The sequence below is a fragment of the Leucoraja erinacea genome, chromosome 13 (genome assembly GCF_028641065.1).
Source record: "Leucoraja erinacea ecotype New England chromosome 13, Leri_hhj_1, whole genome shotgun sequence".
NCBI lineage: Eukaryota > Metazoa > Chordata > Chondrichthyes > Rajiformes > Rajidae > Leucoraja > Leucoraja erinaceus.
Window position 1 is genome coordinate 24,519,413 of NC_073389.1, and position 15,778 is coordinate 24,535,190.

Sequence of the window (15,778 nt, forward strand, 5' to 3'; positions counted from 1 at the left end):
ATTCATGTCATTTTCCACTCTTGCACCTATTGTCTATTAACATTCAGAGGATGGGCATAGTCTGGAACTCACTACCAAAATGGACAGTATATTTAGAGAGAGATCATTACATTTTAAAAAGTACGTGAATGTACAATTGAAGAACAAAGAGCAGCAAAAATACCCAAGAGCTGGCAAATGGAATGGGCTACACAACTCTTTTTCATCCGGCGCAGAAATGATGAGGCCATTGATTTTCTATGACTCTGGAATTAGAAGGTTTATTGTGACAGCAATTAGAAGTTTGAGGTCCAATGTGTCTACAAGTCAAAAATCACCTTACTCTTCTCCCCTCATCCTCCCCCCCCCCCCACTTCCTCCCACCCTGTATTCTCCACCCTCTTCCTCCCACCCCCTATTCTTCATCCTCTTCCTCCCACCCCCCCTCTCTCCCTCCCCCTCCCCTTTCCCTCTCTTCCCCCCTCTCTTCCTCCCCCCTCTCTATATTAATAATATCAAGGGGGATGGTTAGTGTGTGTGTGTGTGGAGGGGGGGGGGGGGTTTGTGTGTGGGGGGGTGTGGTGGTTAGTGTGTATGTGACGCCGCAGGCCGCTCTCCCCCTTGCAACCGCACATTGAGGGGACGGGACCCAACGGGTCTCCCTTGGTCGAGTATATTTTAATCCCATCTTTAGACCCTAGAGATACAGTGTGGAAACAGCCCATTCAGCTGGAGGAAGAAAGGGTGGAAGGGGAAGAAGTGGGGAGGGAAAGGACGTGGGGAGATGGGAAGGATGGGGGGAGGGGGGGGGGAGGAAGGGGGGGGGGAAAGGGGGGGGGAAAGGGGGAGGTGAGGAAGGGGGAAGGAAAAAGAGGGGGGGGGGGAGGACACACTATTGGTTAATATAAATATATCCAAGCAGACAGCATCAGTAAGAAGAACAGATGAGTTAACTTTCAAGTGAACAGTATTTATGGTGGTCACACACCCACATTTTAAACTTGAATTCATCTGCTCTCTCTACAGAACCCTCTGCGTAGGAAGGAACTGCAGATACTGGTTTAAACCAATGATAGACACAAAATGCTGGAGTAACTGCGGGACAGGCAGCATCTCTGGAGAGAAGAAATCCGTGATATTTCGGGTCGAGACCCTTCTTCAGACTGGTTGTCAGACCCTCTGCTTTCTATTTGCAACATCTTTAAATTTAAAGTCATAGAGTGATACAGTGTGGAAACAGGCCCTTCAGACCAACTTGCCCACACCCGCCAACATGTCCCAGCTACACTCATCCCACCTGCTTGTGCTTGGTCCATATCCCTCCAAACTTGACCTATCCACGTACCTGTCTACACAATACACAATACAATTTATTTGTCACTTGAACCTCATAGAGGCTCAAATGAAATGTTGTTTCTGCAGTCATACACACATGAAAAAAAAAGACCCAAGACACAACACAATGTACAGACATCCATCACAGCGCATCTCCTCCTCGCTGTGATGGAAGGCAAAAAAAAACTTATCTCTCCGTTGGGATAGTCCCAACCTCAACTACCTCCTCTGGCAGCTTGTTCCATAAACCCACCACCTTTAGTGTGAAAAAGTTACCACTCAGATTCCTATTAAATATTTTCCCCTTCAACTTGAACCTATGTCCTCTGGTCCTCGATTCCCCCAAGAGATTCTGTGCATTTACCCGATTCTTTCCTCTCATGATTTTATACACCTCTATAAGATCACCCCTCATCCTCCTGCGCTCCAAGGAATATGAGCTCCAGCCTACTCAACCTCTCCCTATAGCACAGACCCTCTAGTCCTAGCAACATCCTCGTAAATCTTTTCTGAACCTTTTCAAGCTTGACAATATCTTTCCTATAATATGGTGCCTAGAACTGAACACAATTGTTTTTTGTTGGGTTTTAAAGTAACAACAAATACTGAACAGATTTATTTAGAGGCAAAAAATTACGAGTTTATGGCTAATCTCTTGATTCTTCAATACACAGCATAGATCGTAGTAAAGGCACCATTAGTGATCATAATATTATGTTTTAATACACAATTTGAGAGGGAGAAGGGATAATTCAAAGTGTCAGCATTACAGTTGAACAAAGGGGAATATGGAGCCATGAGGTAGGAGCTGGCCAAAGCTGACTGGAAAGATACCCTAGCAGGGATGACAGTGGAACAACAATGGCAGGCATTTCTGGGAATAAAACAGAAGGTGCAGGATCAGTTCATTCCAAAGAGGAAGTAAGATTCCAAGGGGAATAAGGGGTGACCGTGGCTGACAAAGGAAGTCAAGGACAGTATAAAAAATAAAAGGGAAGATGAGTGAGAAGTCAGAGGATTGGGTAAATTTTAAAGAGCAACGGAAGATAACAAAAAAGCCAATACAGGGAGAAAAGACGAGGTACGAAGGTAGGTTAGCCAAGAATATAAAGGAGGATAGTAAAAGCGTCTTTAGGTATGTGAAGAGGAAAAAAATAGTTAAGACCAAAGTTGGACCCTTGAAGACTGAAACAGGTGAATTTATTATGGGGAACAAGGAAATGGCAGACGAGTTGAACAGGTACTTTGGATCCGTCTTCACCAAGGAAGACACGAACAATTTCCCTGATGTACTAGTGGCCAGAGGATCTAGGGTGACGGACGAACTGAAGGAAATTCACATTAGGCAGGAAATATTGTTGCGTACACTGATGGAACTGAAGGCTGATAAATCCCCAAGGCCTGATGGTCTGCATCCCAGGGTACTTAAGGAAGTGACTCTAGAAATCATGGACGCATTGGTGATCATTTCCCAATGTTCTATAGATTCAGGATCAGTTCCTGTGGATTGGAGGGTAGCTAATGTTATCCCACTTTTTAAGAAAGGCGGGAGAGAGAAAACAGGGAATTATAGACGTTAGCCTGACATCAGTGGTGGGGAAGATGCTAGAGTCAATTATAAAAGATGAAATAGCGGCACATTTTGAAAGCAGTAACAAGATTGGTCCGAGTCAGCATGGATTTACAAAGGGGGAAATCATGCTTGACTAATCTTCTGGAATTTTTTGAGGATGTAACTAGGAAAATGGACAAGGGAGAACCAGTGGATGTAGTGTACCTGGACTTTCAGAAAGCATTTGATAAAGTCCCACAAAGGAGATTAGTGGACAAAATTAGAGCATATGGTATTGGGGATAGGGTACTGACATGGATGGAAAATTGGTTGGCAGGCAGGGGTACAAAGAGTAAGGATTAACGGGTCCCTTTCAGAATGGCAGGCAGTGACTAGTGGGGTACCGCAAGGCTCGGTGCTGGGACTGCAGCTATTTACAATATACATCAATGATTTAGATGAAGGGATTCAAAGTAATATCAGCGAATTTGCAGATGACCCTAAGCTGGGTGGCAGTGTGAACTGTGAGGAGGATACTATGAGAATGCAGAGTGACTTGGACCGGTTAGGTGAGTGGGTGGATGCATAGTAGATGCAGTTTAATGTGGATAAATGTGAGGTGGCAAACACAGGAAGGCAGATTATTGTCTGAATGGTGTCAAGTTGGGGAAATGGTAAGTACAAAGAGACCTGGGGGTCCTGGTTCATCACTCACTGAAAGTAAGCATGCACTACAGCTGGCAGTGAAGAAAGCAAATGGCATGTTGGTCTTGTTAACAAGAGGAGTTGAGCATAGGAGTAAAGAGGCCCTTCTGCAGTTGTACAGGGCCCTAGTGAGACCTCACCTGGAGTACAGGGTGCAATTGTGGTCACCATATTTGAGGAAGGACATTCTTGCTATTGAGGGCGTTGCAGCGTAGGTTCACTGTTAATTGCCGGGGTGGCGGGACTGTCATATGTTAATAGGATGGAGCAGCTGGGCTTGTATACTCTGGAATTTAGAAGAATGAGGGGATCTCCTTACCATGGAGGACTTACACAGTTCCCGCTGCACCAAAAAATCCCAGAGTATCATAAAGGACATTTCCCACCCCGGACACTCCCTGTTTGAACTGTTGCCGTCAGGCAGACGGCACAGATCTACAAGGACAAGGATTGTGAAGACCGCCAGCAGGATTATTGGTGCTCCACTCCCTTTCCTGCTGGACATATACAGGAAGAGATGTATCAGCAGAGCCATCTCCATCATCAAAGACCCCTACAACCCATCGCATCACATATTCTCCATCCTGCCATCTGGGAGGAGGTACAGGAGCATTAGCTGCAAAACCAGCAGGATGCTCCTCAGCTTCTTCCCACAGGCTATTAGCCTGCTAAACGGATTTTGCCCCCGCCAAAGTATCGCGCACCAACCACCAACCTGGACACACTGCAGCAGAGCCACTGTCGTGCCGCTGCCGATCGGAACGCCTGTTGAATGTTTAGTAGAGTGTTAAATTTGTTCATGATATATGTATTTTTATTTCTATTTATTTTTTAATACACACTGAATGGACACTGGTTGAGCAACGTTTTTTTTGTTTCCTCTGGGTATGTGAATACTCAGGAAATGACAATAAAGATATACAATACAATACAATACAATACGAACAGACTAAAAAACAGTTTTTACCCCACTGCTATAAAAGCACTAAATGTAGCCGCCAAGGAATGCAGGGGCGATACATACTAAGGGAATGTGGTACATTGTGAAATCGACAGAAGGATGGAGGGTTGGGTGTTTATGCGGGCTATTTTCGTGATATTTATTTTAGTTGTTTATCTTTTAATATTTTATCTTGTATGTATCGTTAGCTTTTAGAAATGTTTGAATGGTGCACTGACTGGCTGACATTTTTAAATTTCGTTGTACATGGTTCATGTTACAATGACAATAAAGAAACTATTCTATTCTATCTTATTATAACATATGATTATTAAGGGATTGGACGTGCTAGAGGCAGAAAACATGTTCCCGATGTTGGGGGAGTCCAGAACCAGGGGCCACAGTTTAAGAATAAGGGGGAGGCCATTTAGAACGGAGATGAGGACAAACTTTTTTTACTCATAGTTGTGAATCTGTGGAATTCTCTGCCTCAGAAGGCAGTGGAAGCCAATTCTGTGGATGCTTTCAAGAGAGAGTTAGATAGCTCTTAAAAATAGAGTCAGGAGATATGGTGAGAAGGCAGGAACGAGGTACTGAATGTGGATGATCAGCCATGATCACAGTGAATGGCAGTACTGGCTCGAAGGGCCGAATGGCCTATTCCTGCACCTATTGTCTATTGTAGTCTCCCAACGCAAAAATGTTGTCAGAAAATACTCCAGAGTTTAGCGCAGCAGCGTCGCTGGAAGTATGTGTCCGAGTGTCGTCGGCTGCAGCAAAGTTAAAAAATAAAAATAGATACTTCTATATTGTTGTGCCTAATAGAAAGAGATGGATGCAAGATGCTTATTTTGTCTTTCTAAAATTAAGCATTAACTTTTATAACCGCGTTCTTCATAATGTAAACATGAGTGGGAGCGCTGATGCAATTGCGAAGGCCGTTTCATTTTCACAGCAGCCACAATACGTTTTACTTTGACATAATTCCATGAAGAGCAAAATCATCTCACATTCAGGACATTGTCTATACGTGATGCGTTTAACATGGTTCCAAAATAACTTTCTGTTCACAGTCCTCGGTTTTACAGGCCACATGAGATGGGGAGGGAAGCAGCTCTTGGAGCTCGGATATGACAATAATCTATCAACTACCAAAACTTTATATCGCTCGCTTTCGTCATTGTTTCCAGTACACGTTTGGATAAAATGTGCTCTTAAGAGATCCAAGTGATGTGCGCAGCAAAGTGAACTTCGAAAGACAAAGATAATTTGGTATCCTAATTTCTCTATTCCTGACGCTTGCATATCCTCCGTTCAATCAACATGCTCGATTAGCATGGCTCTGACCTTTGCATTGCTATAGACCTATTGGACACCGACTATCGATTAAAATAGCTTATGTTTGGGGTTTTCGTGGAAATAAGAACCCACAGCCCACACCTTGGAGCATACGTGACCAACAAACGCTGCGTATTTGCCACTGTGTGGTATGCTTGAAAGATCTAGACACATCCAGCAAAAAGATCGACAGACCACATAGCACCTTAAAATAACAAACTGTTTTGGTCGATTTAATACCAAAGGTTCCAGTGTGGATTTATCTTAGTGTACATTTTGTAATCAGTCGCGACAATGGAAAGTGTTTAATACCACTGCAGGTTCGCGATCGTACTTGCTTTCGACCCCAGAATGATGCGGAGGGCACACGTTTTCAAGGCGGTGCTATTGTTTTTGCTGCTGCTGCATTTTGAATGCAAAATATGACCGAAACCCAAAACCACGTTCTTAACTATAACCTTCGTAATGGTAGAGATCACGATATAATCCAGACTGATTAGCACGTGATCGTACTCTATAATTCAAACTGTGTAATATGTAAACGCGCCGCTGTTGCTGACTGCTTTCCCGCTCCCGAGTCGGAGCCATTAGCTGAAGCCATTGTCTGTGGGTAGGCAGTCAGAGCCAAGCAAATATTCAGCGAGTCTGAACAACACTGGCTTCCCTCTTATCCCAATCGCCCTCAGAGACGCAGCCCGCGTGATCTATGTCCACATTCCGCAACTGATTACCTACCACAAGGCGAAAGGCATTGCTATCACTGGCAATGAAGGATATGATATCAAACTTTTTCGACTCCATTTTTGAGTATGTATGGTTGTGTTCGACAGGCGGGTACAGGCGACACGGCCGGGAAAGATACTCATTTGATAAGACCGGCAATCCCTTTCAGCGACCATGCTCTATAACTCGAGCTGTGCAATCTGGGTTAAATACGTGAACGATTAACGTTGTAAATACACGAATGTCTTTTTCCTTAAATAAATTTTAAAAATCAACTCGAAATGTATAGATCAGCACATATCATAATTAAATAAATAACAAATGTATATTTAAAGAATCCATTGTTAATAATGAAAATTAGTATCGCAGCATTTTGACATCGTTCAAATTAAAGCACGTTATTTTTAACCTGAAAAACTAATTGTGTTAATTAAAATGCAATTATTCTTAAATGTTCGGTGCGACCATATAATACTGCACAGTTGCAGGATATTCACCGGAATTGTTTAAGTATTAACCCGGGTGACAAAGTTAAATAAAGCCCCTTTAAATTCAATCTGTTTATTTCATGTTCCGGATTGCAGTTAATGATAGCTGGAAATCAGAACTTAGAATCCTCTAAATTCATCCTGTTAACTCTTCCTATAGCAAGAAACAGTTTTTATTTGTAGACCTGCGTGAATAGCATTAATTTATAAAAACTATCAACTGTAGGAACAAAAAGTAAATCCTGCGCAGTTACGTTCTGCAATACTTTCTAAACTTCACTTGTTCGGCAGCATGAAACACGTTCGTGCAGATCTTTCAGAAATCTAGAACATTATAAAGCACGTATTTTAAAGATCACACTTTTTAAAAACAGTGTAAATGGACATTTGGTGTACTACATCATATACAGCAAAATGTTTCTAATGATTGTATATAAAGTTAAAAATGTTTAATATTGCAAATGTACGATTCACAGGAGATCTAAAGCTCCCTTGTGCGACCTTCCCCAGTGACTCACATGACTGTTAGCAAGGATGGCACAATACATGTAAAGCTGAAAATTTGGTAACAATGATCCACCTTCTTCCGAAATTATTTACATTGTCGCGACTGATAATTAAATTCTCCACTGTGGGTTTAAATGGCAACAAACTGATTTGTCAGACGATTGCTGTTAAACGGTAAAATACAGTACACATCATCATGTGATTGATTTGCTGATTTTGGTGCTATTTTGCAAAAGACTATCGGCTTGATTGATACATTTTTTGAAGCATTCATCGAGAATCAATAATTGGACCCAAAGTATTTTTGCCGAATTGCCCGCTAAATGTGATAGTCCAGGACGAAACTGGGACAGTAGTAATAACTCGAACACATTTCTGTGTGTGTGTGTGTGGGGGGGGGGGGGGGGTAAAAATATGTAACCACATTGACCATTTCACAAATGGTACTCAGCATACTTTGTTCATTATTGCTCGATTACTGCAGTTTACATTCTCAAATAATGCATGGTCTTATTCAACCGGAAGTTTACGATTATTTTCAAAGGTTTAAGATATCAATAAAGTACAAAGAATTTCCAAGCACGGTTTATACCGTCAATAATGATGACCGTGGCGATCTATGTGATTGGCAGGAACATCCATATAAATGGTGGCGCGCATGGTGAGTGGGAGCTAAAGCAACCACGCAAGTTAAAAATGCTAATTTTCCTCCTCATGCAGCCCCCCCCCCCCCCCAGTCAATTGTCACATTATTCGGGGAACAATTAGGAATGCATTTAGTATCAACCATATAAAATATTTTTATTTTCTTGCGAAATGTTCACTTTTAAGATTGCGCTTGGCTCTCACATACAGTTGTTCGCGTAAGCCTCTAGTGTGAACATGTGTGTGCAAAGAAAGTTGACAGCGAGTGGTGAACAGAGAATTTAAATCACATGCACTTTGTAACAAACAAGTGGTTATCATCCTAACACAACACACAGAATATACATTTCTAGACCACAATATCTGCTAGATTAGAAGAATGCATGCAAAATGTTTCTCCCAATCTGGTAGGAATGAAACTGGATTTAACCCTTTACATCCACGATTTTAATATCACATCGGCCTGGTAAAGATTTTCTTCCGTAGCTGCACACATTTCTCAGAATCAAGGATTCATAATATTTAAAACACAACTTAATGGTTCTGCACAGAGGTCCGGTTAAAGCAGCACCGCCAGTGACCCTCTAACCTCTTCATTGTGGTTAATTGATAATAGTATTTTTTTAAGGTCTGCCCAGACGATTTGTCTAAAAGAACACATCCCACAAAGAAGTCGAGTAAAATTGAAGTAAAAATATATATAAATTGATATTTAATTTTATATGGTTTGAGATATAAGACTATGGAGTAGAGGTGGGAATTGGTTCCACCATTAAATAAAACGATGTAACAAGAAATTTGTTTAAATAGTATAAATAGTTATAAATAATATTCGGAAACTTAAAAGAGATTGCAAGTTCCAATCAGCATATGCAATGGGGAAATTACAGTTAGGACGAAGAATTTATTTTTAAAAATGGGTTAATGGCATATTCAGAATAATAATCATACAAATGAACATCAAGTGAACAGTTTGTAACTAGAATTTTTCAGATATCTTGTTCCACCCCATAATTAATTATTGAGTTTATAGTTTGCTACTTATCTTGAGGGAGGGAGGAGAGACAAGTAGCGAATTATGTGTACCCACTCTTTGGTTACAAATAAATAGGCACTTGCTGTCCCCTAAAACAATACCCAAGATTTCAATATTTATGAGCCATGACAATAAATATTGACAATCCAAATCTGTTCTCACCCAGTATGTCCTTTCATGAGCAATCTTTGATTGGCAGGAAGAATTTTTCTGTGGTTGATAACATTGACATTTGTCTTCATTACACATGAACAGCAAGATGGCAGACAATATTTTTGTTCTCCATAAGATATCAATTGGGGGAAAAGGTGTAATGTCCAATTACCACTGTGGCCAGATTAACTAATTCAGTATTTCAACATGAGACAATGCAGGTCTCCATGATTCAGATAGTGATTTGAACAAAAAATGGTGCCCTACAAAAAGACGACTGTTTTCAAAAATAGCATTCTTATCCCAAATTTCAGTTAAAGAAATTCCTTGTACAGTCAAAGAGTCACACAACACAGAAACAGGCCCTTTGGCCCAACTATCCAGAGCTTTGAACTGAGTTTGTTTCATTTGGCCATATCACTAAATTTTCCTCTCTATCTGCCACTCCACCAATTTTGGTCTCATCTGCAAATTTACCAATCAATACATCTACATTTATATTCAAGTTGTTTAAATATATCACAAACAGAGTTCCCAGCACAGATCCTTGTAAAACATCACATGTCACAAATCTCCAACCAGATTAACACCCTTCATCCCATATCCTCCATCTTCCATGGGTAAACCAGTTCTGAATCCAAACTACCAAATTATCCATGATTCCATGCATCTTAATCTGGATGAGCCTCCCATGAGGGACTTTATCAAATGCCTTACTAAAATCCATGTAGACATCCCCTGCTCTACCCTCATTTATCACCTTCGGCATCTCCTCAAAAAGCTCAATCAAATTCATAAGACGTGACTTGCCATAAACTAGGCCATGCTGACCATCCCTAATTATCCTATTATCTTCCAAATGCAAGTAAATCCTCACCTGAAGAATGCTCTCCAATAGCATCCATACCACTGATGTGAGGCTCACTGACCTATGATTCTCTGGATGATTTACACCTTCATTCTGAAACAATATTGTACTGCATTTCATTGTCTCTGTACCGTACACTGACAATGACAATTAAAGTTGAATCTGAATCTGAATATTGGCAACTCTCCAATTTTGCAGACCTCGTCTGTTGCAAGAGAAAATACAAAGATCTTCAGCAAGGCTCCTGCAATTTCCTCTCTCATCTTTCTTAACCTGGGAATAGATTCCATCAAGCCCTGAGGATTTATGCACCTTAATGATTTTCTAAAGATCCAGCACCACCTCATTTTTGATCTCAAACTGCCCTAACATATTAGTATAGCCCACACTGATCTCACTATCATCCATGTCCACCTTATAGAAAACAGAAACAAAGTATTTAGTTAGTACCTTGCCTACATCCTCACTGCAAGTATAAATTTATTTCATTATCCTCCAATGGTTTACCTTCTCCCTAGTTATCCTCTTGTTATTAATGATAAAAAATACCTTGGTATTTTCATCACACTATTTTTTTCCCCAATAACATTTCATGGCCCTTTTGGCTCTTCTAATTGCCTGCTTGAGTTATTTCCTGAGTGTTTTATTTTACTCCATCTTCCCTAAACATTACATCTGTTTCCTTTCTCCTTTCGACCAGATTTAGAACCTCTCTGCTCATCCAGTGGTCTTTTAGCTTGCCATCCTTATCCTTTCTGCTTACTGGGCTTGTCCAATCACAGCTGCTCCCAATGTACTCTTCCCAGTTCCCCCAGACGTGTCCTTATTCATGACAATCTTAAAATGTACAGAGTTGTGATCACTATTCCCAAAACCAAATACAAGTCACCTGGCTGGTCTTGTTTTTCAACACAAGATCAAGTATGCCCCCTTCTCCCTATGAACTGTTTCAAGAAACCCTCTTGGATACACCTAACAATTTCTGCCCTATCTAAGCCTTTTGCACAAAATCACACACTACGACAATCCTATTGCATTTGTTAAGGATCTGTCATTTATTGTACACTACCCAGTTACATTTGACCTCTCAAAAATACACCACCATAATTGTCCCGATTAAACCGTATCTTGCATTTTCCACCCATTTTCCAAAAGATCTATATCCTACAGTATCCATTAACAACCTTCCTCACTGTCCATTTTTGTGTGCAAATGTACTCATTAACCTACCTATATTTTCATCCAAATTATTTGCATATAATCAGAAACAACCTAGGTCACAGCAATGATTCCTGCACAAAAATGAATATCCAACTTTTTTTCTTGCTTCTAATGTTGGCCTCATGCACTGTTCTTCCACCTTTCATCATGATTGTCAACCTATCTCAATCCCTCTATTTTCTCTGCAGAGCCAAACTGATCATCCAACATTGTTTTCAATGAACTAGGTTTTTCTTTTACTAAGTAAAAGAGATGAATCCCATATTTTTTTGACATTTTTCACTGACTCCATACAGATGTCAATGACTCGATCATTTTCCCCCGACTTTACCTCAGATTGTGGCTGCTTTTTTCAGTTATTATGTCCTTGCTGACCCTGAGGAGAGCGGCCAACCTCATATCCTTCCTTTCACAAAGACCTGCTAATAACACCTCCATGGCAACACCCATTTTACTCATACTTCAGTACTTCAGTTATTGGAACTTACAAATTAAGTCAAGAGAGATTGTTATGGCACCACTCAACAACCTTTCGCTCATATAGCATTTTTATTTTTGGACTAAACTACAGTCTTTTGTTATAACAAAAGAAGAGTCTGAAGGGACCCGACCCGAAATGTAAGTTTGTGGAAGTGTCCTGATCTAAAACATCACCTATCCATTTACTGGATCATCAGAGATGCTGCCTGACCCACTGAGTTACTCTAGTATTTTGTGTCTATCTATAGAAACACTGAAAATAGGTGCAGGAGCAGCCCTTCGAGCCAGCAATATGATCATGGCTGATCATCCAGAATCAGTGCCCCATTCCTGTTTTTTTCTCCATATCCCTTGATTCCGTTAGCCCTAAGAGCTATATCTAACTCTCTTGAAAATTTCCAGTGATTTGACCTGCACTGTCTTCTGTGGCAGAGAATTCCACAGATTCACAACTCTCTGGGTGAAAAGGGTTTTCCTCATCCAAGTCCCAAATGGCATACCCCTTATAATTAAACTGTGACGCCTGGTTCTGGACTCCCCCAACATTGGGAACATTTTTCTTGCATCTAGCCCTTCCAATCCTTTAAGAATTTTATGTTTCTATAGTCTTTGTTTCTATAGTCTTTTGTTGCTGAGTAACATAGCCTTTTGTTCATCATGATCTAAAAAAAAGTTCACGTTATGTTTGTGTTTAGTTCCCTCCATAATGCCACTAACTACTCCCACAGAAACCTCCTGCCTTAACATAGAACAGTCCAGCACAACAATAGGACCTTCGCCCACATCATCTGTGCTGAATATGATGACCATCTCTGATTTACCAACGTATAATCCATATTCCTCCATATCCATATGCTTTTCTAAAAGCTTCTTGAATGCCACTATCGCATCCAGGCACTCAGTGTAAAGAGAATTGCCCCACACATCTCCTTTTAACATGCCCATCTCACCTTAAAGCGATGGCCTCTAGTATTTGATTTTTCCATCCTGGGAAAAACATTCTGACTGTGTACCCTACCTATGCCTCTCATAATTGTCTATGCATCTTTCAGGTCTCCCCGCATCTCCAGCATTCCATAGAAAACAATCCAAGTCTGACCAAGCTCTCGCTGCAGCTATTCCAGGCACCATTCCAGTAAAGCTCCTCCGTGCCATTTCCAAAACCTCCACATCTTTCCTGTAAGGAGGCGACTAGAGCTTCATGCAATATTTCAAATGTGGCCTAATCGATTTCCTATAAAACTGCATCATGACATCCTGACTCCTATATGCCCCAAACTATAAAGACAGCATACCATATGCCTTCTTTATTACTCTAATTACTTGTGTTGCCACTTTCAGGGAGCTATGGACTTGGACTCCATGAACATTAATGCTGTTGAGGGCCAGGTAAGACTTTTGTTCTTTTTACTCCCTCTGCCACTTCACTGACAGTAACCAGCTATCAAGGCGCAGATATATCAGAGATGGTCCTGTCATGATGTTCGGCACAGACAATGTGGTCTAAAGGCCTGTTCTCATGCTCTATGTTAACGCGTTTGGTAATTCTCGCCCCTAAACGTGTCTGCCTCTTTATGTCTTCGTATCCTTCTATGAAACATCTTTGGACGTGTTATTTTCACATGAAGGTGCGTTACAAACGAAAAACGTTGTAAATATCGGTATACCTCGTAATAGCGCGCTAACACCTGAAATAATTCACCATAAACATTGAAAATGTCACATTACGTGCTACGGAACTGTTAAGGTACATATACATTGCTTTACTGCACGACATTAACATATCTGTAAGAAATCTGGCCAAACCTCTGTAAATCTGTGCGTTACTATTGCATCGCGAAATTAAGATTATGCGCGTTTAAGTAGACAAGGAGCCAGGAAAACCATGCCATTACCTTGATCAAGAAAGTATATCAAACGCTCAAATACTTAGTCACTGTTTCAATGAAAAGCCTCTCTTTCACAACCATCTTCAGTCACTCCGACCTTGGATGTTTTATCTCTATGATAACTTATTCTGCGCTTTCCGGGTGAATTGGTTAAATAAACAGAAGCAAGACCCACCTTCTTTACACTTCGTAAAGACTGAGAATCGGCCACATTATAGCCCTCGCATCGTCCTCTGCCAACTTCCGAGTCCACCAGCCTGGAAAAGACGATGTCGAGGATTTACAGTAATCAATTAATAATCGACAAAAAGTTAATGAAAAAATATCATAAAGCCAAGGGAAAATGCATTTATTTAAAATACTAGTATAAAATGTTTTATTGCAGCGCAGTTGCAAATTTTAAGATATGTTGTGACATGCATTTATTCCATAGCATTTATTTCTATACGCGATTGTATCTGTATATAAAGTTGTTGAGACACCGTTTCTTAAGTGAATCAGCAGATGAGCTAGGGTGGAGAAGGGTGATGGTGACCAGAACGGAAATTAAACTCACTTGGTGTTGGGCTTGTCGCGATCCTTCTTGCTGCCGATGCACTCTCCGGGCACTGAACGAAAATCACCACACGTTTCTTTCCAGACGCATTTCTCTTTAGTTTTCGCCATGATTATTTACAGGATAGACTCATATAAAAGTCTATTCGCTTCTTTCATGCGACCCAAAGACTCTTTTGATTCATGGTTTCTCAAACTTAAAAGGGGGTAAAAAAAACCTTCCCTCCCGAGAAAATGTTGCCAAACTGCGTCCGCCCTACGACGACGACAGCAGCAGCATGATGATGATGATGATGAGTACCCTTGACTTCCACTCCCGAGAAGAGAAAAAATCGAGGTCGTATGGGATCTTGTGAAGCGCCAAGTGTTCCTCCGTCAAGCACTAGGGACGAGACGTTGTTCCCACGAGCAAATCTTCCAGCAACTTCAACCGCTGCCTTCTGCCCAAACACGTCAGAGGTTCATTGCAACGCTTTTTCTTTTAATTCCACATTGATGATGCCGTGAGAGAAAAATAAAACAGGTTGCAGCTTTCCAACCTTGTTAGTATTTTGGAAATCCCGTAGTGACAAAGCATTCAAATTGATACCGGTTGTGACCAAGGTATCCGATGACCTGTCACCACTTTCCCTCAGCCCAAGTCCGGGTTGATGTTAGCGTTTATCCCACAGGTTCACCCCTTTGGTTCTGATAAGAGTTGGGTTTCCAATCTTCACCCTCTCTCGTTGTATTTTACTTGTTTAAAGTTGCATATAATTTCTTTTTGAAAAGAGAAAACGCCACAGTAAAATAAAGGAGGTAAATACCCGAGGTAAAAAATCCCAGCCCTGTGCTGCAGCCGCCAACCCAGATCGTTTTGCTGGCCCGGTTCGGCGGGCACCACCCGGGAAGTTTCGCTGCGCCGACCCGAGAGGAACTGAGCCAAGCCAGCCCGACGTCACGCCTCATCAAACGGCACAAAGCTCCCAGTAAATAATTACGGAAACATCTCAAAGTGCGAGCCTGTGTGGGGCGGGACAGAGTGGAGTTCTGTTGCCGGAAAATCTTATTTATTTATTAATTCGTTCGGTCGTTGGTGAAGGATCACACCGGGCTGCTGCGCTGCTGCTCCTGCACACGCCATCCCCCAGCTCGCGAGCTTCCGAACCATTCTCACTGATCGCGAGCGAACGAGCTCGAGCTCCACAATTGGACACGCGCCAAGAGAGGCGGGACGGAGAAACGCTCGCTCAATCCCCATTGGCTCAAACCCGGGGACAGCCGTGCCGACTCTCGATTCCGAGTGGCCTCTCGGGCTGTCAATCAAATGATCCGGACACCCTCCGTGCTACGCCCCGGGTGTTTTCCTTCCATCATCCGATTGG

At 41.6% G+C, this 15,778-nt stretch overlaps 1 protein-coding gene and 1 long non-coding RNA gene across 5 annotated transcripts in view; one reads left to right on the forward strand and one right to left on the reverse strand.

Annotated features, from left to right (window-relative positions):
- LOC129702698 (uncharacterized) overlaps nucleotides 1-5,999 on the forward strand; it is a 29,907-nt gene extending 23,908 nt beyond the window's left edge. For both annotated transcript variants that reach the window (XR_008724419.1, XR_008724418.1), the window contains one exon: nucleotides 1,006-5,999. This is a non-coding gene — a long non-coding RNA (uncharacterized LOC129702698). The remainder of the gene's footprint in view (nucleotides 1-1,005) is intronic.
- bcor (BCL6 corepressor) overlaps nucleotides 1-15,642 on the reverse strand; it is a 260,969-nt gene extending 245,327 nt beyond the window's left edge. For all 3 annotated transcript variants that reach the window (XM_055644607.1, XM_055644605.1, XM_055644604.1), the window contains exons 1-2: nucleotides 14,416-15,642; nucleotides 14,035-14,116 (exon numbers count right to left, since the gene is read on the reverse strand). In XM_055644607.1, the coding sequence (XP_055500582.1) occupies nucleotides 14,035-14,116; nucleotides 14,416-14,525 (192 nt within the window). In that variant the 5' untranslated portion in view covers nucleotides 14,526-15,642. The remainder of the gene's footprint in view (nucleotides 1-14,034; nucleotides 14,117-14,415) is intronic.
- Nucleotides 15,643-15,778: the final 136 nt, after the last annotated feature.